Here is a 25,366-nt window from a genome sequence, read left to right on the forward strand (position 1 = left end):
TGGTTAAAAACATTAACGGCAGTGACCACACTCTTTCAGATATAAAATGGAAAAGTGTCACGTTCTCAACAACTCAATGAATGGAAGGATTCTGGAAATATTTTCCTACAGAGCTGTGCCCTGATGGATGTAGCACTGAGGGTAATTCTTCCATCTGAGTGCAACACAACATGGCAGCAAATGGAATTCTATTGCTCAGCTGTTTCTCTTTGAAAAACTCTTGCAGTGATACCATCAATATCATAGCCTGATTCTAGCACATAGCAAATAGAAAAACCAAGACACATTGTTGGTTTATGCTTTGGTGGATTTATTTATTTGTCTGCTTACTTTCTGAGATGTATGTATCAATGCAACTGTAGATAGATGTATGCAGATATACAGCTCCAAATATGGTGATTTCATATATCGAAAAATTTGTAATTTTGTTAAAAAGTAGAAGTGGACTGGTGGTGGGATATAGTGTCTTTCACCTCAAGGTGATAGGACATGTTTTCAAACCTGGCCCACGTCAATGGTGACCACAAATCATTATTGTTTGATAGTTGTTTGTGTCCTATATTAAATAAGGTAGTGGTCTCAGTTCAGTTCCTGGTGGGGAGGTTCACATCACACTAATTTCCATTGCATTTGTCATGTGGTTTCACTTAATACCAATTAGCAGCATGGCTGGAAGTTTCAACAGTATGCTACGGATTGAACACGCATGGAAACTGAAACTTCCCTATCAACTCTAGATAATCTTCCTGAAATACCTTAGTGGAGCAAAACTGGGAAGTCTTGCAAGCTCTCTCTACTTTGGGATAAATAATGTGCTGGTACATGGTGCCTTTGATCCTGAAGATTCCAGAGATACTTTTACAAACTGTATCTATGTGCTTTTCTATGCACATTACCCAGGAGTGTGGAATTCTGCGTGACATCCAGGGCTAATGCCAATAAACCCCTTATCTCACATTATCTGCATATCCTATGGAAAAAATATTTTAGGAATGTTTTAGAGAGTTTTCAAATGTTTTGTTGGAATTAATTTTTCATATTCGTCCGCCTGTAAAACCAGATCCTTTAGTTACCCTGGCTTATGTTCATGAAGGCACTCCACATCACAATACCTAGATGCTTAGAAAATCACAGGAACAACACTGCAACTCACAAAGCCTGAGTCAGGTGCTGAGATTCCCTATATGATGAACAGGCTTCTCAGACTGCAAGTCACAAAAGCCAGCATGCTAGGTGGAGAGCCGCCTAAGTTAGCCAATGGGAGATGCCAATGAGAGAGATGTGTGCTACGCCCCACCCCTTTCACAGAGATAGGCATCTAAGTCCAGGGAGGCATCTCTCTCTGCTAGTGATTTTGAGCTGTGAACCCATCTCTACCAATCTCCTATAACTGGAAGGGACCTTGAAAGGTCATCGAGTCCAGCCCCCTGCCTTCACTAGCAGGACCAAGTACTGATTTTTGCCCCAGCTCCCCAAGTGGCCCCCTCAAGGATTGAACCCACAGTCTAGCAGGCCAATGCACAAACCACTGAGCTATCCCTTCCCCCTAGGTGCCTAAGGTGTGTTGTTGCAAGAAGCTGGTGGAAGGGGGGTGGGGGAGAGGTTCCTCATAACCTTTATCCTAGTGGTTAGATCACTCTCTGGGATGTGGGAGACCCTGGGCTCTGTTCTCCACTCCACCTGATGAGAAGAAGGGAATTGAACAGGGATTCCTCACTGCTCAGGTGCATGCCATATCCACTGGGCTTTGGGACATTCTGATGTGGGGCTCCTTCAGTCTCTCCAGTTGAAACTTTTCCACGGTGGATAAATAATTGAAGAGTCACTAGCTCCTGGAGACTGGTTCCTGTGACTCCCACATGCTGGGTAAGTGCACTAACCACCAGATTATAGAGTCATTCTCATGCTTGCACTTTCTCATGCTTGCTCTCTGGCCCAATGACTGTTTGATTATTTTCCCACAGTGCCCATCTCCCAGGTAAGTACTCTAACCACGGGGCTAAAAGTTATTAGGGAGGATCTCCTCTATTTTGTCTGAATTTGCCTGAGAGGCCTGATCCATAGACACAGTTTGGGCCACCTGCTGGATTGGGCCACATGTGAGTTAGGCAGGCAAATGCCTGTTTTCCCCAGTTGGTGAATCACTCTGGTGCATGGGTGGGAGATAAGCACCAGACACCTAGAATGAGGCAGCAGTGCGCATGTGGAGAGCAGAAACATACACATCTTTTTACTGCAAAAATGCAAGTGCTGAGTGAGTTTAGGTATCTACAGGGCTCAAAGGTGGTTCTGTGAATTGCAATAGAGTCTAAAATGGGGATTTAAGCACCTAAACCCAATACTTAGGTGCCTAAGTCTGGGATATGGGGGCCTAAATACTTTTGTGAATCTAGCCCCAAGTCCAAATCTCCAGGTCATAGATGGAACCACAAACCCCTTTAGATTTACCTTAAATGTCTTTTCTAAACTTAAACATGTCACGATTAAAAAACCCATTATCTTGGGACCATCCAGCACTAGAAGGGATTGAGCCACATTGTGAAGCTGGGAACAATCTCTTTCCAAAGATCCTGCTTTTAGCATCATAAAATATGCAGTGACATCTTCATGTATAGAAAACCCATCAATGGAGCAGGACTGTATCTCGCCCATCCTGGGGGAAGATTTCTTGGAGAAATTCCACATTTGGACAGAGAAGGAGGAAACATTTCACTAACAGATTGATTTATTTAAAATTGCATCTATTTTAAGCTGCTTAGGAGGTTGGGGTGTTAAAAATAGTCCCAGCGAATATGAATCAGTGGGCATACTGCTGGCAAAATGGCCACAGGTGTATGGTAAATTAATTTATCACATGGATATCATCTCCCCACAAATATGGAGTGTGAAGAGATAGGAACAGTGATAGAAATACATGACATTCTCACAGAACTCTTAAAATATAGTGTGTATAAGAACGTAATTAGGGGCTTATACGAATCATGTTCATTTAATGCGATTCATTCACAAAGCCAAACATTCCTGTTTGGCCTGAAGCGACAGCCTCAGTCCCTCTGTGCCATTACACATAGTATTAGGGCCACGGGGTCCATGTGGTCCCTGTCCTTGGCTTGCCCTATCTCATTCACACTGCCCTCAGTGGTGTTCACGAGGGCATGGGAGGCCCTCATGGGGCTGTCTCTGTCAATGCTCTACTGTGCAGCCCCACCTAACCTTGTGCAAAAGGAGTGCTATGGTAGTGCCTAGACGTACCAAGCAAGCAACGTCAGGCCTGCACTTGGGCTAGGCCTGCACAAACACACCAGGACTCATTGCCAGCTTAGCAAACCAAAACCTCCCCAGCCCAGTAAAACATTAGTGCCGCTCAGCACTGTTCACTAAGGAATGTCTCTTTCTCTCCCACACCAGCAGAAGAGTATATTAATGGTTTTAAAATCATCAGGTACATCCTAAACTACATCATGTTATTTCTTTCCACTCTTGACATAGATCAATCCTGTTTGCCTATAAAAACCTCAATGATTGTTCAGGTTTACGCTTTTTTAGAGTGCAGTATTTCACTGTCAACCTAGTCCACTCTAGATGTTTGGAAAGTGAGTGCTAGGATATATCCTCCTAGTTCATCTCTCACGTGACTCAAATTGGATTCCAGTTCTGCTAACTTTGTGTCTATTTAATATCCAAATAAAAGAACAGTTTGAAAGTAAAGCATCTTTCTGTGAGAAACAAGGCAGAATGTCCACAGATTGGCCAGGGAGATTCCAAAGGAGAATCTTAATTGTAAGCATCCCAGTTATAGGCACTGTATGAAAATTAGTGACCTTAATTTGCTTCCACTGCAATAACAAAGTGACCCAGGTTGAGTGGTGCTGACTCAACAGAGCTGGGATTCAGGGGCTTACCCCACGTTGCAATGTTGAGGGATCCTTAACTGCTCCAATGAGCTGACGTCACCCTTACGGAATATGCTGCTAGCTGGATTAATACAGGGAAAGGACCTGCTTTTCCAGTTACATCATCTAAAGCAAATGTTAACTTTCTTTAGCCGAGTCCTTAGTTAACCGCATTAGCATGACAAACGCTCCTTAGTCTAACATAAGTAATTAGAATGTAATCACTTTAACTGCATCTTAATTACCCCAAATGAATTGAAGGGACATTAATAGCAAAGATTAAATTGCCTTAATGAACGGTTCTTGTGACTACATCAATATTTGAATCATGCTCGCCATTCCTATCGCACTAACCAGCTTAGGTAGCTGTTAGCGCTGGTGGGAGCTAGGTGGCGCCTCTTCCTCATTTGTGACGTCGAAAGAAGGCAAAGATACAAATACTCAACTCAATCTCTGCCTTAGCTTGAGCAAAAATTGGATATTTAATAATACGATGTCTGACTGTTGTAACCATTTCTCTCTGATGTGGGCCTGGCCCCAGTTATTCATGCCTTTGTGACCTCCAGAGTGAAGTATTGAAATATTTAGCTCCTTCTGAGCATCACATAGGGCAAATATTTCTTATTGGTTAATAAAATTGAATATATTCGTAATATGGATAAATGAACGTCTCAGTTTCAAAGAGACTTTTAATTTTGATTTTATTATTATTTTAAAAAGTGGGTGGCTAACAAGTTTCAAGATTAAACAAGACAATCAAGACTCATGATAAAATGTAGCTATTTCAGTCTACATTAATTTTAAAGCTCTATGAAGTATCTGTTTTGCTTTTAAAACATCACAGATTTCATTCAGTATATACAAAAGAGCTCTCTCGTAGAAATTATAGAAACATTGATATAGGATTTCTGTTGAAACTGTGGTGAAAATGCATTTTCTCAACAGTTTCATTGTTGCACAAATATTCATGAAAGTATTTCAAAATGTTTGCCAAGAACATTCAAATCAGCAGCTAGAATTTTTAAAAGTCAGTAATCTTTTCTGACTATCATTTCAGACTAACCCTCATAGTATTTCATGTTAATATCACTGTACTTTAAAACTGTCTATGACCTTAAGGTTCTCTGCAATTTTTTGTAGCAAAATCACTAAAGAATGGAAGTTTGTGACTTCTTATTTAAAATTTGCTGGAATTACACGTGGTGCACTAATATTTGAAGTTCAGTTTGAAGTGGCAGCAGGTTGGTGGCCCAACAGAAAAAAATCATTAAAAAAGTTAAATACAACAATCCATAGGCCTTAGCATTATGAATTAGCCAGTAATACTGTGTGTAAAAGTTACTGAACAATAATCAATGTACCCTTAATTTAACATTGTGGGAACATATCCAATTTTAGCACTGAAGATTTTTATCACTCTAAAATGGGATACAATCAAAACTATTCTTGTTCCTACAAAATTCTCCCACAAATGATTATTTTGCCATTACACAACCAAAATCAGTTTTCTTATTGGCCAAAAGATGATGCATCTTGGAACAAATCCAGGAAGCATCATTTTTGTTTTATCAAGATATGATATTTGAAAATAAGTTTATATTCATTTAAAGTAAGAGTTGACTGAAACAATAAAACAATAAAACAACCTATCCACATGCTAACCAGCTTACCAGAGCACCCCCAACTCCAATACTGGGCTCTGGTAGGTAGGTGTCAACCCTTCCAACCTCACAACTGGGTTTTCCTCTGGTTACAAGTTCAAATCATTGTTTACATCAAGAACCAGAACTAAGGCCCCAAGTAAGTTTAAGCTCAGGCTGTTTAAGAGTTGACTGTCATAGTTGTAGGGTAACTGCACTGCATTTCTCCTCCATGGTCCCTTAAGAGCATCCACTAAAAGATTCCTGGCTCCTGGCCATCACCTCCACTGGGTGGAGACCTACATCTCATTCCCTTCTGAGAGGGGTTTTAAAGGCTACACACCTCCATGATCCACACTGGGATAGCCCTAGCAAGCCAGTTTGTCTAAAAGCCCAATGCCTGTGCTTTGCTTTTACTTCAAGGGCTACGACAAATGTATTTCCTGTGGTTATATCACAGCTCCTTCTCAGCAAGCACATTTATTCTTAAAGTAAAAGCATTACAACAAAAACATAGAAACAATAAAACAACCTATCCACATGCTAACCAGCTTACCAGAGCACCCCCAACTCCAATACTGGGCTCTGGTAGGTAGGTGTCAACCCTTCCAACCTCACAACTGGGTTTTCCTCTGGTTACAAGTTCAAATCATTGTTTACATCAAGAACCAGAACTAAGGCCCCAAGTAAGTTTAAGCTCAGGCTGTTTATCCAAAAGTCCTGTCTTTGTCTGTTGGTCTCTGGAGACTCCAGTCAGAACCAGAATAGGAGAGCCTCCCCAGGAGGTGGTGCCTTCCTGGAGGTGTTATTTGCCTTGATCATCTGCTTGATTTGCCTTGATCATGGCCTACTACTTTCCCTTCCTAGAGGAGCTGTGGTAGCCCTGCCCCCATGGAGTGCACGCAATCCCTGGCACACAATTATACACAAACCATTCACACACTTAAGACAATATGATCTCGCCAAGATACTGCAGGGAGTTGCCCTCTCTGTCACATTGACATGTGTTGATTTGCTCATAAATAAATCTAGTGGTCATGAAAATGACAGGTTGTGTGATGATGTGGCCCTGGGCATGATGCTACCAGGCCTTTGTGCAACCTGCTACACACAGCTTGGGTAGGCCCCAATCCCAAGCCCATTGAAGACTCCAGTAGGCTTCTGATGAAGCCCCTAGTGCACCTCAGCAATAAGTCCTCTTCAGTCCTAAGCCCACTAATTGTCCCAAAGTATGAGCTGCTTTTGTGACGTGCTGCCTTGGGGATCCACCAGAGGGCACCTGACAGCTCTGCCCAGGCCAAAACACGCAGGGTCATTCAAATAGGAACTAATAAAGGAACATATAGGAAAGGATTCACTATCTGTGCCTTTTTAGGATCATTCTTTGCGAGTATTGAGAGATTCCCTTTCCGTTATCTGACAGCCCTGGTTTGCAAGTGTCCAGCGCTCGATTGCAGCATTGTGACACATGTTCCTACAGCCCCATGCACCAATTGGGACCGGAAACACCACTTTCTAGCTAGAGAATTTTCTCTCTCTTTCCCCTTCCTAATCAGTCTCCTATGATCCTCACCCCCGAACTCATGCTCAAATTCGCACGGTACCAGCACCGTTTCCTAGCCACTGGTTCTTCAGCATGTCCCTGCCCCCACCAGTCACTGACAGGCATTCGCCAAGCATTGCGGTGTCATTCTCCTGCAGGTGTCACAGCAATGGACACGCTCTACCTGCTCTGGAGTGATCATGGCTAAAGCCGCCAGGTCTAATGTGGGCGGCAAGGGAGGGAAAGATGCGGGAGGAGTTTGCGCGTGCGACATCCTCGCAGCCGGGTAGTTGCGCGCTGGGATTATACATAACCGATGTTATCGTTGCTCCTGCATTAAAGAGGCGAACATCAGATTTCCGAATAAAAGTTCACTAGACTGGTATGATTCATTGGAAGCATGAGGCCAACATGCTGCAGGGCAGGTCGTGAGCTCACCCCTCCTGTTCTTTCCCTCCTTTGACTTTATTGTAAGAAATTAGTAGTTTCCCCATCTTGCTTACAATGTCACCCACAACCTCTCCCACGTGAGTCCTTCAGGAAATGCAGCCTGCAGAGTAGGAAGGAGACAAAGATCTGCGAATAGAAATCGCAGCGAGGGAGCAGGCAGGTAACTGTCCGAAGTGCTGAAATTCAGAACCCTACCTGTGCACGAATTCTGGTCAGATGAGCTCATCAATCAAAACCCAATTTAGAACAAAGAAGGCAATAGGCTCCTCCGCCACATATAACCGAAGGCGCAGCGTTTGTTTTGCTTGAAAAATTAGTCTTCATTTCACAGATTCTCATTCCCTAAAGAAAAGACAGAAACACTTTCCTTTCAAGCGACTGAAATGAACATGTCCTCTCATTAGCAACTTGTTGGCAACCAGATGTTTGCAAAGTTTCGGGAAAGTTCTTTGTATTTTTGTATCTTAATTAGGACTTGATAATTTCAGAGGCGATGACACGTGCTGCAGGAACAACAGATGCCTCTCTAGGAGAAGCTTCTCCCAAATACCCCGCACCCATCAATTAGACACTCGCAATTTACAAAGGCCAGTTGGTACTTTACAGTTTTTCGCACTAGCTCCTGTTGGACAGTAGATGGCGCATGGCTTCTGAATAACAAGCACGGCTCAAACAAGGAAGTAAAATGTCCATTGACATGTAGGGCAGCATGTCAATATTATGCATACAATAGTTCTTTAATTTGTTGAGAGGAGATGTGAGAAATCTGCGGACAGTATGATGAAATTAACTGATTTCTTTCCATTCAGATTAGCGGATAGTCTTGCACACACTTCAAATGAACACTCTATATGTATGACAACATAACTATTGGGGATTAGTTTGTAGAAGAAATTACAAGCAGCAAAGTCCAACAGAGGCCTCGGGAACGGTGAGGCTACGCAACCACTCGCTGTGTATGTACCGAGGCTGCGTCTATAAACTGGGGTCCCAACCAGGCCAGGGCCCCAGCCCCTCCAATTGCATGTGAATCTGTGACACCTCTTTTTAGAATAGTTGCAGCTGACTCTCCTTGCATTGCATGCGGCTGGGATTTACCTGAGCTCACATTTCCTCGTCAAATCCCATTTCTTTAGTGGAAGGAAACAATCCCGGATTCACATTAGACAAGAGGCCTCCCCCAAAAGCCCAGGCGCAGCTCCCATTTTGATGCACTCTCTCATCATCATCATCAAAATGGCAGTCCAGAAGAGACCCACCAGGGACAATCACATCCCCTTAATATCTCTCTTCCTCTTACAGTTTCTTTTTAAAATATCATTCCCTGCCAGGCCCCAGCGTGTTTTTCAAATACCACGTGATTAATTACAAACAAACAAAAATCAGAGCTGAATAAATGACTAGGAAACCGTGGGAAAATGTCATTTGGGGAAAATTAATGTTTAAACATCTTTAAACACCTGTGGTGGCAACTAAGGGTTGTTACTGACCAGCAAGGTAATCCCCAAATCCTCCCTTATCTGTTTACTACCCCCTCTCCCACAGCTTCCGGGCCCCGCATCCCAATGCGCTTCACTCCCAGCACGCTGTGATTTCAGAGGAGTTCTGCCAAGCCAAATAAATAACCAGAGATGTGAAACATTTACATTATGGCAGCATCTTAAAAAGAAACAGGGAAGACCAGTTTCAAATGGAAGAGCTCCAGCGCATTAGGCTGTGGCTATAGCCAGGTTAACCCATGTTGAACCCCTCCCTTTTTGCCACTCATTGCACGTTATCTTTCTTCCCGCTTACACCGCTTTTGCACATTGGAACCAGGCAAGTCCCTTTCTCTGCTGGCCCTGCCCCTTTCGGGTGACAGACAAGCCAGAACTGCTCATAAGAAATAGACAATGCACCACAGAAGCAGGTACTTTGCCTGGGGAAAGTGCATGAAAACCCAGCGAAAGTCAGGCCCTTAACTGGACCCAGCTCACGTCACAAGAATCAATCACATCCGTCAAACTTCGGGATTGGAAGAGACCCCCTTCAATTGCACCCCTTCGAGCCCCCTGGGCCCCTCAAGCAGCTGTCTGCATTTCCTGACAGTAATACAACGGGGTAACTAATCAAACCCGCCGCGCATTTCGGGGACCCATGCTGGCGTTGCTGTGTAAATGCCATGGGCTGCTCGCCCATCAGAGAGGCAGCGTGGCCCAGATAGCCACGAGCCCGTCCATCCATGCCCTGAGCACTGCGGGTGTTTCTAATCTCATTGTAGCCACCCCTGCTTCTGACTGCAGAATCCTCTGCAAGCCCGAGCCAGAGGAACGCGGTTACCTGTTGACACGCTACCAGAGAGCCGAGCACTAGTCCTTCAGTCCCTCCTTTGGATAAATATTAACAAAAAGCAAATGAGGCTGTGTATTAGCTGGTTATAAATCAATCAGGCTACAAGGACACCGACAACAAACAAGCGCAGATTCTTCACTAGAGGACTTTCTCAGAGCACTTGTTACTAGCTGCCAGGGGAATGGGATTTCTGGTTCTGCCCTTATCATTTTGAGTCACCGGCTGCTGCTATCTGCCAACCCAGCTAGGGCGAATGCAGTTAACTTTATCTTATTTAAAAGGCTACTTCACAGCAATCCCAGCGAAACCACAAAGCTGGTTGCTAACTGCTACAACACGTGACCTGTAGGTAAATAGCAGCTAATAAGTTGTACTGGTGGGAAGCAGAGGCATCCTCTGAAATGCACAGGTGGGAACTGTACCCTCCCCTCAAGATCAGAAAAGAAACGTGAACTTAAAAAAAAATCGCCTAGCCTCATTGCTTGTTTTAGGCTTGGAAGGTCCTAATGCACTTGATTCCCTTTAGCAAATAATTCATAAAACAAACACACAGGAGGAGAAACCTTTCCCCAAAGCTCTCTCTCTAACAAGCAGCACTTGTACAAGCCACAGAGATGTGTAAATAGATGTCCACTTCGCAAGGCACAGGCCTATGGGCGTGGGATGGATTGTTTAATGATCAGACTGCAGGTGCGTCGCTTTTCAGTTTCCTTGAAGGGAGATTTGCAGTCTTTTAAAAACCCTACAATGATGGGCTCTCCATAACTAAAACAAGCAGCAAGACATTGATGTTAAACCGAAAATCGATTAATGTATCGTTTCTGATGCAAATATATTTATGCATAATCTCCACTGTGTAACTATTAAACAGATCTATAATGATGAACTAATTGCCTGCTCGTGTGACGATCTGCTAATATCAAAAATGCATCGACCTTTCCTTGCACGCGGTGAGTTTGCACACGGTAGTCTTCAGGGTAAGTGTTGCAAACGGCGTTCATTAGATTTTATATTTAATGGGAAAACTGCCCTGATTACAGTATTGATTTCTTTACAGTTAAATTGGTGAGAATTTCTCTCCGGTTTCCCAGGCTTCAGCTGAGTTGAGATTTAATTTCTTATGGAGGAAAACAAGTGCGAGGGGTGGGGGGGAGGCAAAGCAACGATTTTTTCCCTTAAAAATAGGTTTCCGGAAGATATTGACTGATTCCTGATATAGGAAGCAAAGTCACCCCGTGCCATGCAGCAGCGGGCAGCGCCCGTGGGCAAACCCTGCGTCTGCAATTTAGGATGAGCCATTTGCAGAGGAAATGTTTCCTATATCCGAAAGCGCCCAGCTTCCCTACTTGGGCCCTGTAGCACTGGGGACCTGCTGCCTTCAGAGGAGAACTGGACTTTGTTTTCTCTAGCAATTGGAAATAAAATGCATTAGTGAAAGAGTCTATTTGAGAACAGGCTGCTGGGAAGCGGCCGTTTGATAAATTCTCTGCTCTTCGGACCGCCTCGTTATGCAATAGATTTGGGGAGTTTTGTATCAAAGAGAAACTCCGGTCCAGTCCTGTATATTTGTAGCTTTCTCTTGTATTGTTCAGTTATTTCGAAATCTGATCTCACCTTAACGTTTTACCTTCTTAGCTCCCTGGAGTGAGTCTACCTTGGCTGGGCAAGTGTATATGTGTGTGTGACTATGATGTTCTTTTCAAAACACACCTTTCCGAAAGCATCGTTTGGCCAGATTCATTTCAGATCCTAGATCCAGCTCAAAGCGAAGTAGGCACTTTTTTTTTCTGGGATAGCTCTGTCCTTTCAAGCCTTCACTCTTCTCAAAACTATTTTTTTCAAATCTACCTTGCACGCTAAAATAAATCGACATTCCGATCCCAACAGATTGTAGATGGGCTCTAGCCTTTTATTCATATTATTAATAATAATAATTAATCCTTAACTTTCCCTTTTAAACATCACGAAGGCAAAAAAGAAATAATCCCTGAGCGAATGTTTCTAAGAGGGAAGGAGAAAAACGGGTAAATTGATAAATATGCAAAGCTGAAGGGCAGAGAGGGGGGGACAGACAAAGGAAAAGAGGCTAGAGAGGAGAAGGAAGATGGGGTGAATAAAATGGAGGCTGGAAGAGGTCAGCTTTGCAATTAGCAGCTCTGCTTACATTTCGAGAGACAGCCCAGGAAGTGTCAAGACCTCAATACAGCTTCCATGTAACTACCAATTTTTCCTTTATTTGTCGGAGCTTCGGTGTAATCGGGGAGGTAAGAAACCCCCAGGGATCGCTGGAAGGAGCAAATTCTCAAGATAAAGTGCTGGACAAGACTGTGAAGCCTAAAATAACCAGGGTTTTGTTTTCCTCCTTGTCGCCTTCTTGATGTTGGCTTTAAGAAACGCGTAGAAAATAAATAAAGAGTCTGACAGCCTGCTCGGGATATTAATCTGCCTGATAATTCTCTAAATGCCCGAGAGTGAGTTATAATTTGGACGTGAAATTTAATTTGCGTTGGCTGGAGTAATTTATGATATTTCGAATTGATGTTCATACATCAATATCAATCGGGGCAGATTTTTACCACTTAGTAAGATCATCACACATTTAAAACCTGCACAAAATAAAATCGATAGTTTATGCATTTACAGCAGATTGCCTTTCTAGCAACGCCTGCATCCCTCCCAGCGCATGGCAGCCTGCCCCGGGCGCGGGCACTTCGCATCACTGGGGACCAGGCCGAGAACCACCCAGCGCCCTCCCCCAACGCCCACGGGCCGCCGGCGGGGGCTGTGCCGGGAGCCCACAGCGGGGGATGGGAGTGGCAGGCGTCCGCCTTGGAGAAGGCCCCGGCCCGGTGCGTGTGCGCGCCAGGGCCCCATCGATCGGGAATCAGCTCCATGTAAACAGACACGTGTTCCCGAGCTGCCCCTTCGCAGGCCCGAGCCGGCGCTGGGCTTCGCCTCCAGTCAGGCAGGTGCGGGGATCTCCGGCGGATTTCACCTGCCCAGGACCCTCCTCTGTTCGGGGCAGGGCCCAGGGCGGTGCCGCATCGCACCGTTTCCTGCTCCCCTGGGGTTCCCCACCACTCCGGCCCCTGGCCGTAATGGGAGCGAGCGACCCCCACTGCCCGAGCTCCTCCAGGCTGCTGCCGCTTTGCTCTGTCCTGAGTCCGCGGCGATTGTTGCTTCCCCCAGGTGGAGGATAACCCGGGGGTCTCTCATGGCCCAGGGCCCCAGGTCTATCCCTCCCTATCTCCCCCTGCTTCCCCCCTCCAGGCTCCGAGTCCTTGCTAAGGATTCTCCCCTCCCCTCGGGCAGTGCACACCCCCCAGTGCCCGGGACCGGCTGCAGCCCTGGGTCCGTGTGAATCCGCCCTTCCCCATCCCACTCGGTGGCTGCTGTGCTGGAGACAAGGAGTGGCCCGGCCTGGGGCCCCGGAGGTCAATGCCAGGGCTAGGCGCTGAGCAGACCCCCATTAAGGAGCTGTAGCCCGGGGTCACAAGAGAGGCCGCAAGCCTGGAGCCAGAGGGTGGGTGTCCGGCAGAGCAGCCTACATAAGGGACAGGCGCTCGAGCAGTGGCAACAAGCACACAACAGAGCCCCGGATAATTAGGAGGATCAGCCGCTTCCAATCGCCAGCCCCTGCAGGGCCACACGCTAGACAGAAAAGGCCCGGTGACTGGTCAGGAGAGGATCCGGATCTGTTTTTCGGATCCTAACGGTCCTACAATATTTATAGGGGAGACGCAGGAACTTGTTACAAAGCCGGAAGGATTAAAAAATAAACAGTACAGCCAGAGCCCCGTCCCCACCCCCCAGGTCAGAATAGATGCTGTGTCTCCATGTCCATGTTTGCTTAAATGACCCTTAGGGATGGGGCTCTGTTTCCCTCATGTGCAAATATCCAGCATTCAGGTTGGATTTGAATGAGAGGGCGGAATAATGAGTCTTTGTCTTCCTAAAGAGATTATGGAGATCCACTTATACCCAGCGCTGTCCTGATGGGGCGGGCCGGAGGAGGAATTGGGTGGGGAGGGGGGTTGATTTGGGGGCAGTACCGAACAATGCTGCCTGTTTCTCTGAATCTCTGGAAGTGCGGGGAATAGCGTGTCAATCCGACACTGAAGAAATCGGCCCTGCTGTACGCTCCCAGCTCCCATCTATCTTCTTTTCAGCAGCCCAGCCTGGCTTGGCATAATTTCCTTCCAGCTCATGCCAAGAAGGGGGCTCCAACATATTCTAATACGAGTGGTTGTTTCCAGTATCGATCTATGTAAATAAGTGGAAATTCAGGTCGTCCAAATTGTCCTAAAAATACGCTCCAAATCGAAGTTCGCCCTGTCAATCGTTAAGGGGAGATCTCAGGCACCAACTCCCTCCCTCCCCCCGCCTCCCGCCTGGACAGCCGCAGCAGGACTGGGATTTACCGTTCAGGGGAGTTGTTATTGAGAGACAGAGAGAGAGAGAGAGAGAGAGGGAGAGAGAATGGGATTTTCTGGCAGATCAGACCTGTGAAACCTACATGACTCTGGGGGAGTGAGAAAACAAGAAAATATCCAGCAAAGCCCGCCTCATTCGCCCCTCTTTATGTAGAGAGACCATCTCCAGTTTAAGAGATAAAAGATCACTGCTAGACCCACTTTCTAATACTAGTGCAGGCTTCAAAGCCAAGCGAGCATGAGCATGGGAAAAGGAGGCGAGGAATCAAATGTGTAGCCCGTTCGGGGTCTCCGAAGAGCCAGGGAGCATTTATTACCGTATTCATTCTACTGTTGAGGCAGAGGCGCAGACCCATTTGTGCACTGGAAAGAGATTTGGCCCTTCCCTTTATTTTTGCCTGTGAAACGGATCAGTGACCCTGACTCCAACTCGGATTGACTGTCTCGCGTTCTCCAGGGACAAATTAATGGAGACCTATCAGTTAATTAACAAACCTTCACTCAAGGCACCACCATCATATTAAACGCGGGCTCGGTACTGTGACTGAGTACAAGCTGGGGCTGGGGAACAAAATAGAGAGAGACACAAACGAAATGGATTGAAATATTCTTACTCCGCTCGTTCGGGTCACAGCAGACAATACAGCCAGCCATTCCCTAGGAAGAATCTGAACTAGCGAATTATGGCCACGTTAATCCCAGGTGCTATTTCTGTTCGCCACAAGTTACTGAGCCAGTGCATAAATTGTGCACAACGCATACTTACTCTCACATGTATATACAGACTGGAACTATGTAAATTAAAACTCTGCGGACTAATGAGACTTGTGATCATTTGCAAATTTTGACCAGTTCCAGTCCTTCTCTTTAGCCACAAGTTACATTCCATAATTGTATCATTTGTGTCAAAAAGCAAAGTTCTAAAATGCCCGATCCGAAATAAGCAGAACAGGAAACTAGCATCTGCTCCCTTTTCAACTTAGCTATTATCTATTCACCCTTGTCACAAGGCTACTTTTGCTACAAAGTAGATCCACCGAAGTGTATAAAACGATTTATTATGAGGTCTTAGCTTCAATTTCCCCAACACTTCACCGAAACATTTAAATTGATTCTTTCTTTTTAATATCTGCAAAGTCCGGGTTAACAAACCCCACAATTCCCAGGTAATAAACCCAGTTACAACACGATCACACAAACAAACATGAATATTTCGCTCTGGGCAGCCTTTTATGATGCTCTTATTTCTTGTACAAGCAAATAAACCCAAAGAAACGCGACGAAAACGTAGATGCAAACATATGGGTAACATCATTTAACAGAGAGGTCCTTGAAAAATTGTGAAGCCTCCCCTAAGTCTCCACCATAGGGTTTTCCAACACTTCAAGAGTGTGTGTGTGTGTAAGAGGCAGAGACAGTACACCCCCCCCCCCCACACACACAGAATGTTAAGTTTGAAAGCAATTTTATATACAACAGCTGAGTCCAGTTCTGTGTGCTGGTCAGCTAGCTGTACCTCACACTAGAGAATATTTGCAAATATACTAATATGGAGATAGGCAATAACAGGAAATATCTATCTAATACGGAGCCTGATCCGTATTTCATGGGCACTCCAAAATGTCCACTAGCTTTTGCTCCTCTGTGCACCTGCTAGTTCATGTACATATACATGCAATGTTGTGTACAGTTCACAGGTATAAACATATAGGCGTTACATGTCTATATAGTAAGACTTGACTGGATAGATTTTGATCCTGTGGGTGTCACAGTACACAGCATGACCCCCACACCTCTCTTTCTCTCCCCTAACTCCAGACACGCACACGGGCATCACAGCACCTCACCATCCTAGCATATCATTGTTTAGGGACGGGGACGACGGTGCGAATAAATCAAACGCTCCCTTTTCATATGAAGGAGCTAGAAGGGAAATCCAGTGGGAATGTCAGACTTGAAAGGGAGAGACATATTGCACTGGAAAGAAACAAAAAATACAAGGTGTGATGTGACCTGTGATATTATTTATCTGCACATACGTATTGGAATGGGCTTTTCCTGGGCAAGCAGCTACACAGCTCTGAGATCTCTGTCTGTCTACACCTCCCCCCCGCCAGCAGTAATCGCTGAGGCTCACCTGCTAGCCTGAGAGCAGACATTCTCTGGAATTCTGGCTCCTGAAGCCACTTCCACATCCTCCGAAAGGTCTCCCGGCCGGATTTGAGTTTGCTCCAGGGCTTGGGGTTCCTCAGTAGGTCTGAGAGGGTCCCTTGAGACCGGCACAGCACCCTCTGGGCGAAGATAGCCTGGGGGATGCTGTACCGTTTGAGCTCGGTGGTGATCCTCTGAGCTACTTCTTTGGTATTGATTTCTTCCATTTGCCCTGAATTACTTCCACTGTTGACCTGCGAACCAGTGACAGAAGGGTTTTGTTCCCTGGCAGAGCCCAGAATCTGCCCGTGACTCTGGGCATTCAGGTGGGCATGAGGGTGATGCGGGATCCCATTGATAGGCACCATGCCAGCGGATGTAGGGGTAAGATGTTGGTCCCCATGCCTGCCCAGCATGGCAGGGTGGTGGGCTTCGAATCCGTTCGGGGTGAGCATTTTCTCGGCAGGCATGGGGGCACTGGGGTGAGCGTAATGAGGCAGCCCTTGCTGGGAGTTGTGGATGCCCCCCAGGCCTGATCCAGACAAAGGGGAGAGGCTCTGCCCCATGCCGGTAACATCCTTATGGTAGGGGGTGTAGAGATTGTTCATAGAAGCCAGACCCCGCTCGTCCCTCATGAGGGTGAAGCTGCCACTCACATTCCCAGGGATCCGCTGGTGGTGATGGTGGTGGTGGTGGTGGTGGTGATGGTGAGGGAACTTGTCCGAGACGGTGGAGATGGGAGGTAGCGGTTGCAGAGGGGTTAATGTGGTGTAGGTGCTGCTCATGCTCATGCCGGGGGGTGTCTCGCAGGCCATGGTCATGGTGGGATGCAGAGGTCCTGTCAGAGCGTGGTCAGGAGGCCGGTGGTGGTGGTGGTAGTCGCCACCGTCCAGGATGGAAGCCATGCCCATGGAGCGAGGATGGGCTGGCAAATGATTGCTGCGATGGGCCACCGAGCTCCTGTGATGGGGGCTGCTGCTCATCAGATCGGCCGTGGTTGGCACCGGCTCATGGCTCACCCCGTGCAGATCGCCAATGTTCTCCATCGTCAGCTGCGCGTTCATTGTTATTCGTGCAGGCTTGTGGACACCACATCTATCTGGTCTGTGGTTGGAAAGTCCTAGGAGGTCTTCACGTTGGAGGCATGCAGGATTCCACCCGCTATGGAAAGGATCAGGCGCTTGGGGCGGGGGGGTTGGTTGGGCTTTCTCTTTTGTGTGATTTATATATATTTTTTCGTGATGGTTGATCAATTTTAAGGCCCCCGTTCTTTTAAAACAGCCTCAGCAGCCCCAGTAGGTGTCTGGTCGCGTCCCTCGCCATCTCTAGCCATGTCTCTTACTGTTTCAATGTCTTTGGCCACAGCTCCTGCTGCTGCAGCTGCTGCTGCTGCTAGAGAGCGGGCATGCGCGCTGGGGGCCCCATGCACACCCCCTCCCCCTCCTTGCATTCACACACACTCCTGCTCGTGACATCACCGTACATATTAAGGAAGCAGGACCGTCTCTCCTTCCTATCCAAGCCCGGCTCTCTCCGTTCCCAAGCTCCGGAGAAGCCCCTCCCGGGAAGGAGAGAGAGGGGGAAAAGCCTGCACTCAGCCCACGGGCAGCGAGCTGCAGAAGTCTGCATGTCCCCGTCAGCAGATTAGATGGCTGCCTACGGGGAAACAAGAACAACCCCTCGGCTGCGCGGAGCACAAAGGAGCTGTTAGGGGGCGGGGGTCCCTGTGATTGTCAGAAACAGACCCTGGCCTGGCACACGCGCCCCCCTCCCACCCAGCTGTTTTGTGTGGCCCTTCTCATCGATCGCACCCCTCCCTCCAGCGATCTGACCCTAAGCGCCCCAGCCCCCAAGAGAAGCCGGAGGTGAGGAGCAGGGCGAGCTGCAGCTTGGCTCTGGTCTCCCACCCCCAGGCAGGTACCAGGACTGCTGGTTGTCCCCCAGGGGCTGGAGGCAGATGTGCTGCTCCCCGGCCGGGGACAGCACCCACAGCGCTTTAACCCGGGATGTACACGGGACTGTAGCGCCCCAGCTTGTTCGGTGCGCTGCAGGCGAGCCCCTCACCCTCACCCCGCCCCCAATAACCCGTCACCTCCACCCACACGGCAACCTCAGCTGGGCTCGGGAGGGAGGGAGGCTGCTCAGGGTCCGAGCTGCAGAGCGGTGGGTCTCCCTGCCTCTCCCCGGCGCCCTTCCCTCTAGGTGCGGGAGACGCGCGCGAGCTTCCCTGTGTAATTAAAGCGGCCGGTCCCTCCCCTTTGGTGACTTAGCATTTTTAGTGAGCGAGCCTCCTTAAATTGAATTTTAATATTAACTTCCGGGTTTCCTCGAGTCAACCCATCAAGGTGAAAAATCGCAGCGTCCCGGCCAGCCAGCCAACCAACAAAAGGCAGGCAGCTGCGGGACGCACCGCTCCCAGGGGCTCCGGCAGTGTGAGCCGCCCCCGGGATGGGGCCGCAGCCCGGAGAGCTGGGCTGTTCACACGTGTCCCCGTCGCTCTCCCCCAAGGGAAATACAATGGGAGAGGGAAGGGGGGGTCGTAACGGGGGGGGGCTCAAGGCGACCCCGTGTGGGGCGTCTCTGCGCGCCTCGCTCCCTGTTGCCCGCTGCTCTTTGCTTCTCGCTAGGGAAACTTATTTTAAATATCCGGGAAGACACATCCTCATTGTAAACATCTGGTGATCGTGTTTCATATTATCTACTTTCTCTCCCCGATTCCCCTGCTCCCCTCCTCCGCTTCCCATCCCCTTCCCATCTTTTCTCCCCCGCATCCCTCCAAAACCCCGCTAGACAAGCAGACTGCAGCTCTCCAGGAGTAGCTCAAGTTGGCAGTTTTTCCAGTCCCTGCGACCTGCTGGGATTAAATGGGATCCGCACTCCCAGGCACCCCGCCCATCCCCAATCCCTCCCCCTTTCAAGGAATGAGCTCAGAGCAAGTTTGGGTGGGGGGCAGGGCGGAAAAAATGTCAACTGTCCGGCTTGTGAAAACCGAGCATTTGTAAGGACGCTCCAGCTACCACATGCCGCTGTTTTTTCCAAAGGGAAAGAAAGAAAGAAAAACTTGTTAGCTAAGGTGCTTTTCTAGCGGAAGAAAGGACAGATGTGCCTATTGTTCGTCCATTAACAATAACGAACCAAGCCAGTCAAAATGTGGCTTCTCTCTCCCCAAACCGAGCCGCGGGAGGGTGGAATTATGACACTCCACATTATATCTGAACCGATCTACGGGGAAATAACACAACTGATTAGGAGAAGCCAGGCTCGGCTTCGCAATAGTATCTACATGACTGTGCTGGGGTGGAAGAAAATAAAGGGAAGGAAATTAAAGTGATTTCCTTCCATGCTATCAGATTAGCTCCCAGCCCTGCTTAGCTGACAAAGGCACCTCGCGTGGTGCATGGGTTTTTTTTTAATGGAACTTTTTATATTTATTCACTGCACGTAAAAATAATGTATTTAAACATGTCTTCAGCCCGCTGACGTTAACGGGTGTAATGGCCGAGTGAGACGGAGACCTGGGGAGAAGGGTGTTTTATAATGGTGCACGCAGCAGCTTCACGCCTGAACTGTTGACAGCACAGTGGTTATTTACAAATACATGCAGATTAGAGCGATGCTAAGGCTAAGAGGGAGAGTGCGTTCTGGTCAGCCCTCCCTCTCCTGCCCGCCCCAGACTAATGGGTGCTCCTCCGTATCGTCTGTAGTGCAATCCCAACCCACGTCTGGTTAATTAAAGCAGGAGCAGCAACCTCAACTGGGAATGGCTTTTCACGTGTGAATTCAGCGATACCGGCTTGGGACACTGAATTAATGTAGTTTAATAGCCGTTCTCAAACTAAACAAAACTCTACTCTTAGCTGGGCATATTGTGTCACTAACATGACTGGCCCCGGTTGTGATGCCAAGGTAAATGTGTATGGCCCATTGCAGAGTGTGTCTTCTTGGGAGACATTTCTATCCTATCAGAGGTGCCCATCGCTGGGCTAGAACCAATAGGCCAATCATTAGAGGTGCTTGAGCACCTGCAGATCCCATGGAAGATCTCTCGCCGTGCAAATTTGTTTGTATCAAGTCCCTTCAAAGCTACGAGATTGTTATGTAACGAGAAGGCTGTTGATCTAAAATGTATTCAGTGTCAAGTACTTCCCAGCATTTTGGTCGCAGGAGTAATGTACATGAATACGATACTTCTATTATCTTCAAAACAGATCTTTTGATCTGACATGATGTCAATAGAACCATTACAATACAGATCTTACCATGAAATCAGTGAGCGTTTGTACAGCAAAAATAAATATACGATGTGTATCAACCCTTGGATGCGATTTTGTGTAGCCAGAACATGTGGTAACAACATGTTGCTTCCTCAGATTTCCAGGGCTAATCTAACAAATTTGGAATAATGTGTCGAAGGGCCATCTAGCATTTTCTGTGTTAAACCACTGCTCTGTATGAATTCTTAGACCCTTGGAGTCACATATGTAATTTTGAGAAAACACCGTCCCCCCCAACCCCAGTGGGTTGCTTAGACAGTCTCCCTGTCAATGCAGATTTATCCCTGATTGAGTTTACTAGCGCTTCCAGTTTATTCATCCTTCAGAAACTGCACACCACCAGGACCACAGGCTTTCTTATGGCGATGTCCTGAAAGGAGTGTGGTTGACCCAAACGAGGCAGATTTAGCTGGATACATCAATTACTCAAATGGTTTCATCTGAAACAGGAGGCTCTGTTATAATATATCTATGATGGATAGATGTGTTCTAACGTGGCAAAACGAAGCTGTCTAGATAGAATTGTTGGGCAAATTGTTGGTCCTTCTCTTGTTCAAAGTACACTTCACTGTGTACATAGGTTTGTAATAGCAGCAATGACTGAAATTTGCCATCATTCTTTCCTATCCACCCGTCTCGCTGGAAAATGCATCAGATCAAAGGCGGTTTTATATTGTGAAATCTTGACGTTACCTCTCAGTTATAAACAGCCAGTCTTTGGCTACCAATATCAATGCAATCAAGTCAGTGTCACAATTTTTCTGAGGTCATGTGGAGACAGAAATAGGGGTGAATCCAGAACAAAATAAGCCACCCCTCTTTTGAAGCGACTTGAAAAGTAAATCATAGGATCATTTGGAAAATGTCTCTTGCTAGAACTTTATCACAAGGGTTTTGTGGACATTTTCTCCTGCAAACATTTTGTAAACAACTGTGCAAAATAGTGTATTCAGACTCAAATGCGGACCATATTAATCAAGATGAAAACAAAACCCACTTGCTAAACAAATATTAAGCACATTTGATAAAATCTTTCATACGGTATTCCTAGAAAAGAACCTTCTACTACATTTATAGTGCATATTTTGTGAACAAGGAGCCACCTTAGGTTTGTTGTGTTTGATCTTTAGACCAAATCCTTGGCAAAAACAAAGGAAAATGGTCTGACCTTTCATTTGCTATTCTGAAAGTACTGTCCGAAGCCGGTGGAAAAGAGGGTGCCTCGAAAATAAAGCGGGGTGATGCTACAATAAGGTAAATCGCTCAATGTTCCTGCAGGCACGTCAACATTTTCAAGCAAGAATAAAGCACAAGACGATAATAAAACAAAGTAGCTAGAAACACCTATAGGACCATGTTCTGCACGGACATAGAGCTGTTCCTCTGTACAGCTCAAAGGGCTTTACAAAGGTGAGCAAGCTTTATTATCCCATTTTACAAAGGAGGGAACTAATCCCCAAAGCACAGGCAGAGCTGAGACTAGAAACCAGGCCTCCGCACTCCCAGTCTGGGACCCCCACCGCAGGCCAAAGACTGTCCCCCAGAGCTGACCCCTAATTTAACCGTAATCAAATAAAGCCAGCAATACTGAACTGATCTAATGGACATAGCCAGCACCGTTACTTTAACACAAGCCACCTAAGTGGCTCCCCTGCAGCAGTGGAGTGAGGGTGAAATCCTGGCCCCGGACTGCAGTGGGGCCCGTGTTTCACCCAAAGGCGTGGACTGGAACAGCTCCCTGCTCTGCGCCGCAGGGTGCAGAAGCTGGTGCTCAGACTCAGACCTTGGCCCGCAGGTGATTTACCCGCCACACTGGCATGAAGGGGTAAAACTGCCCTCCCAGCTGGGACACTCCAGAGACGAGCACCGCCTCAAAGTCCTGCAGCAGCAGCAGCAGCAGCCGGCCGGCGCCCGAACACTGGGGCCCTCCAGGGGACGGGCTTTATTCTCCTGGGACTGGGAGAGTGGGCGGCTGGAAACACGCGCTGGGGAAGGGATGAAGGGTGTTTTCCGGCGTGCAGGCTCCTTCCTTCATCTCCCTCTTTTATCCTCTCCTCCTGGTCTAGCTGCCCGGAGTTTGCGCGCTGCGGTGTATTTCCTCCCGCTCTCCCCTAGGGCCGCCCGTTCCTTGGCGCCATCTCCCTGTTTGCCGGAGTGGAAACGACCCCGTCCCATCCTGCCGCTTTGCTCCTCTTCCCTGCCCCGCTCCCCGTGACCCCTCGCCCTGCTCCTGCGGCGCCCCTCGCTCCACAGTCTGCTCCTCTAGCCTGCCTGGTCTCGTTCTCCTTCCTGCAGCCCCCCGCGCTGCTCCGCCTGCCTCGCTCGTCCCTTGCTACTCCCCGCTCTGGTCTTCTCCCCTCTCCTTCCACAACCCTCCTCTCCCACCATCTCCTCCGGTCACACTCCCTCCCTCCCTCTCACCTGCGCCCTGTTTTACTTCCTTCCCTCTCCTCGTCGTGCTAATCTCGTCCTCTTTCATGTCCCCCCCTCTGGTTCCCACATCTCTCTTCTCCTCCAGAAGGATTAGCCTCCACTTCTCCTTGCTCTGGAGTATTGCTCGGCTCCCTAGCTCTGCACAACACAGACACATGCTTCTCTATCCGCCCATCACCGAAGTACCCGGGCGCTTCCCGTGGAGGGTAGGAATAGATGCGCCAGAGAAATGTCCACAAAGGGGAGGAATCTGTCAGCAGACACCCATCCCAGTGCGAAAGGCGGAGGCCATGGTCTGCTGCCTGAGACCCCATGGGGTGTACCACGGTATAGCAGGGGGCTGGCAACATGGATTAGGGACAAGGGGGGCAGCATGGTTGCAAACGCTGCTTTGTAACAGGCCTCCCGTTGTCTGTGTGTGCTAGGCCGTCAGTACAAGAAAACCGATCCATCCCTTAGCCAGCTCATTGCCTAGAGGAGCCCCTCTGAACGGGATGAGCCTTGGAGCACTTCGGATAAAGCAATCTACACTCCCCATACGCTGGTCTAAGTTATGTCGAGCACAGGGATGGCTAAGGATCCTATCTGATGGCTAAATTAGGCCCATTACAGTGGAAAACGCCTACATCTATATCTACACAGAGACACATGCGAGCGCAGCACTGACTGTATTTGTCATAAGTGTCTGTCTGATAATACCGGCCATATCCAGATCCGCAGACCGTGATCCATGGAAATCAAAGGGTGGAGCGGGCGACATTGACCTCTGCCTTGATCACGCTCATAGATCTATCGATACATTGAGGTTCCATGTAGGGATGTTCAAAAGAGGAGATGTGAGGCCCTCTGAGCCGGACACCAAATGAGCAGAGCGGTTACAACGCACAGACTCCCAAAGAGAGAACAGCGTGATTCTGAATACGACTAAGGAGAGGATAAAATGCAGAGTAAGCGTAGAGGAAAACTTTTCCTAATGACAAGTAGCTGATACACATGTTTAATAGTCATCTCTCAAAGGCAAATATTAGAGCTATTTGAAAAAGTCAACATTTCCAAAGTGATTGGGGCTGCTTTATTAATTCTCTGGAAAACTGATTACAAGATTGTATTTGTCAGAACTCAGTCCTACCTCAACAGATGGCGGAAAGCCATCAGTTACTCTGACAGTTTTATTTTCCCTTCCCGTCTCAAACTCCGTACACTTGTAAATTGTGCTAGTACCTACACCTCAGTCCTACATAATTTTAATATCTTAATCTTAATCTTTAATATTTTGCTATCCTTCCCCCCCGCAAAAAACCACAGTCTATGCTAAAAAAGCCCTGCTAAACCTCTCGTAATACCTGTAATGTTAAGATAAAAGCTATCTCCATTTCTAATATTGATGGACAGAGAACAAGAACCATCCAAGCTGCAGCTTGCGCAAACAATGGATCTGAAGCTCAATTAATGATTTCAGAAAGTTTTTAGGTTTAATTAAAAATAAATAGGAAAAATTCAGAGCCGAAATAAATGAAAAATGCAGAATCTGGTGTTTCACAGGAGCAGCACTATAGCCATGTTACCAGTCTAACTGAATCCCAACTTTTCTGTTTTATAATGAAACTCTGTCCTGCCTGCAGCCAATTGTTGGATCAAATTTGTCTTAAAAAAGAGAGAATGTTTTTGTGAGAAGGTTTCAAGAACTGTTTGACACTCTAATACCTTAACATGACTGACATTTAAAATATGAACATTTACATTAATTCATAGTCTACATTTGTTCTTTTGCTCGTGAAAAAAATGCAACAAAATGGCCCTGATTTTTTAAAAGTTGTGAAGGGTTGGTACTGCATGGGTACAGTCAGTATTTTTCTATGAAGATTTCTGTGCCGGAGAAATATAGGACACAGTTTACGCCCCATGTGTCTGTGCTGTTAACATGGGAAAGTGTAAACAGCTCCCAGGATCTAGCGTGTCAATAATCCATAGATCACAACAACCTAGTCACACAGCCACTCTGGTCTCAGTAATCCACAGGCTGAGAGTTCTCAGTAATACACAGCAGTGTATGGTGTCAGCTCTCTATGGATTAGGGTCCGGGTAGTGCTGGGTGGGGGTCTATTGAGGTCCCCTTCTTCATGGAAGGATCATAAAGTGATGTAAATTAATCTCAGAGATCGATTTCTCCGCTCCCCTCCCCCCGAAGTGAAAAGGAAACTGAACACAAAAATCCATC

At 47.2% G+C, this 25,366-nt stretch overlaps 1 protein-coding gene across 4 annotated transcripts in view; it reads right to left on the reverse strand.

Moving 5' to 3' along the window:
* The window catches only part of ONECUT1 (one cut homeobox 1), a 32,388-nt gene extending 14,362 nt beyond the window's left edge, over positions 1 to 18,026 (reverse strand). For 3 of the 4 annotated variants that reach the window (XR_005585176.1, XR_005585177.1, XR_005585178.1), the window contains exon 1: positions 9,846 to 10,268. Coding sequence is in view for 1 of the 4 variants with exons in the window: in XM_039490066.1 (XP_039346000.1) it covers positions 16,428 to 17,505 (1,078 nt within the window). In the remaining 3 variants the exon portion in view is untranslated. Of the gene's footprint in view, positions 1 to 9,845; positions 10,269 to 16,427 lie in introns of those variants that run through there. The other variant, XM_039490066.1, reaches the window with a different exon arrangement.
* Positions 18,027 to 25,366: the final 7,340 nt, after the last annotated feature.

The sequence above is a fragment of the Mauremys reevesii genome, linkage group 10 (genome assembly GCF_016161935.1).
Source record: "Mauremys reevesii isolate NIE-2019 linkage group 10, ASM1616193v1, whole genome shotgun sequence".
Lineage (NCBI taxonomy): Eukaryota > Metazoa > Chordata > Testudines > Geoemydidae > Mauremys > Mauremys reevesii.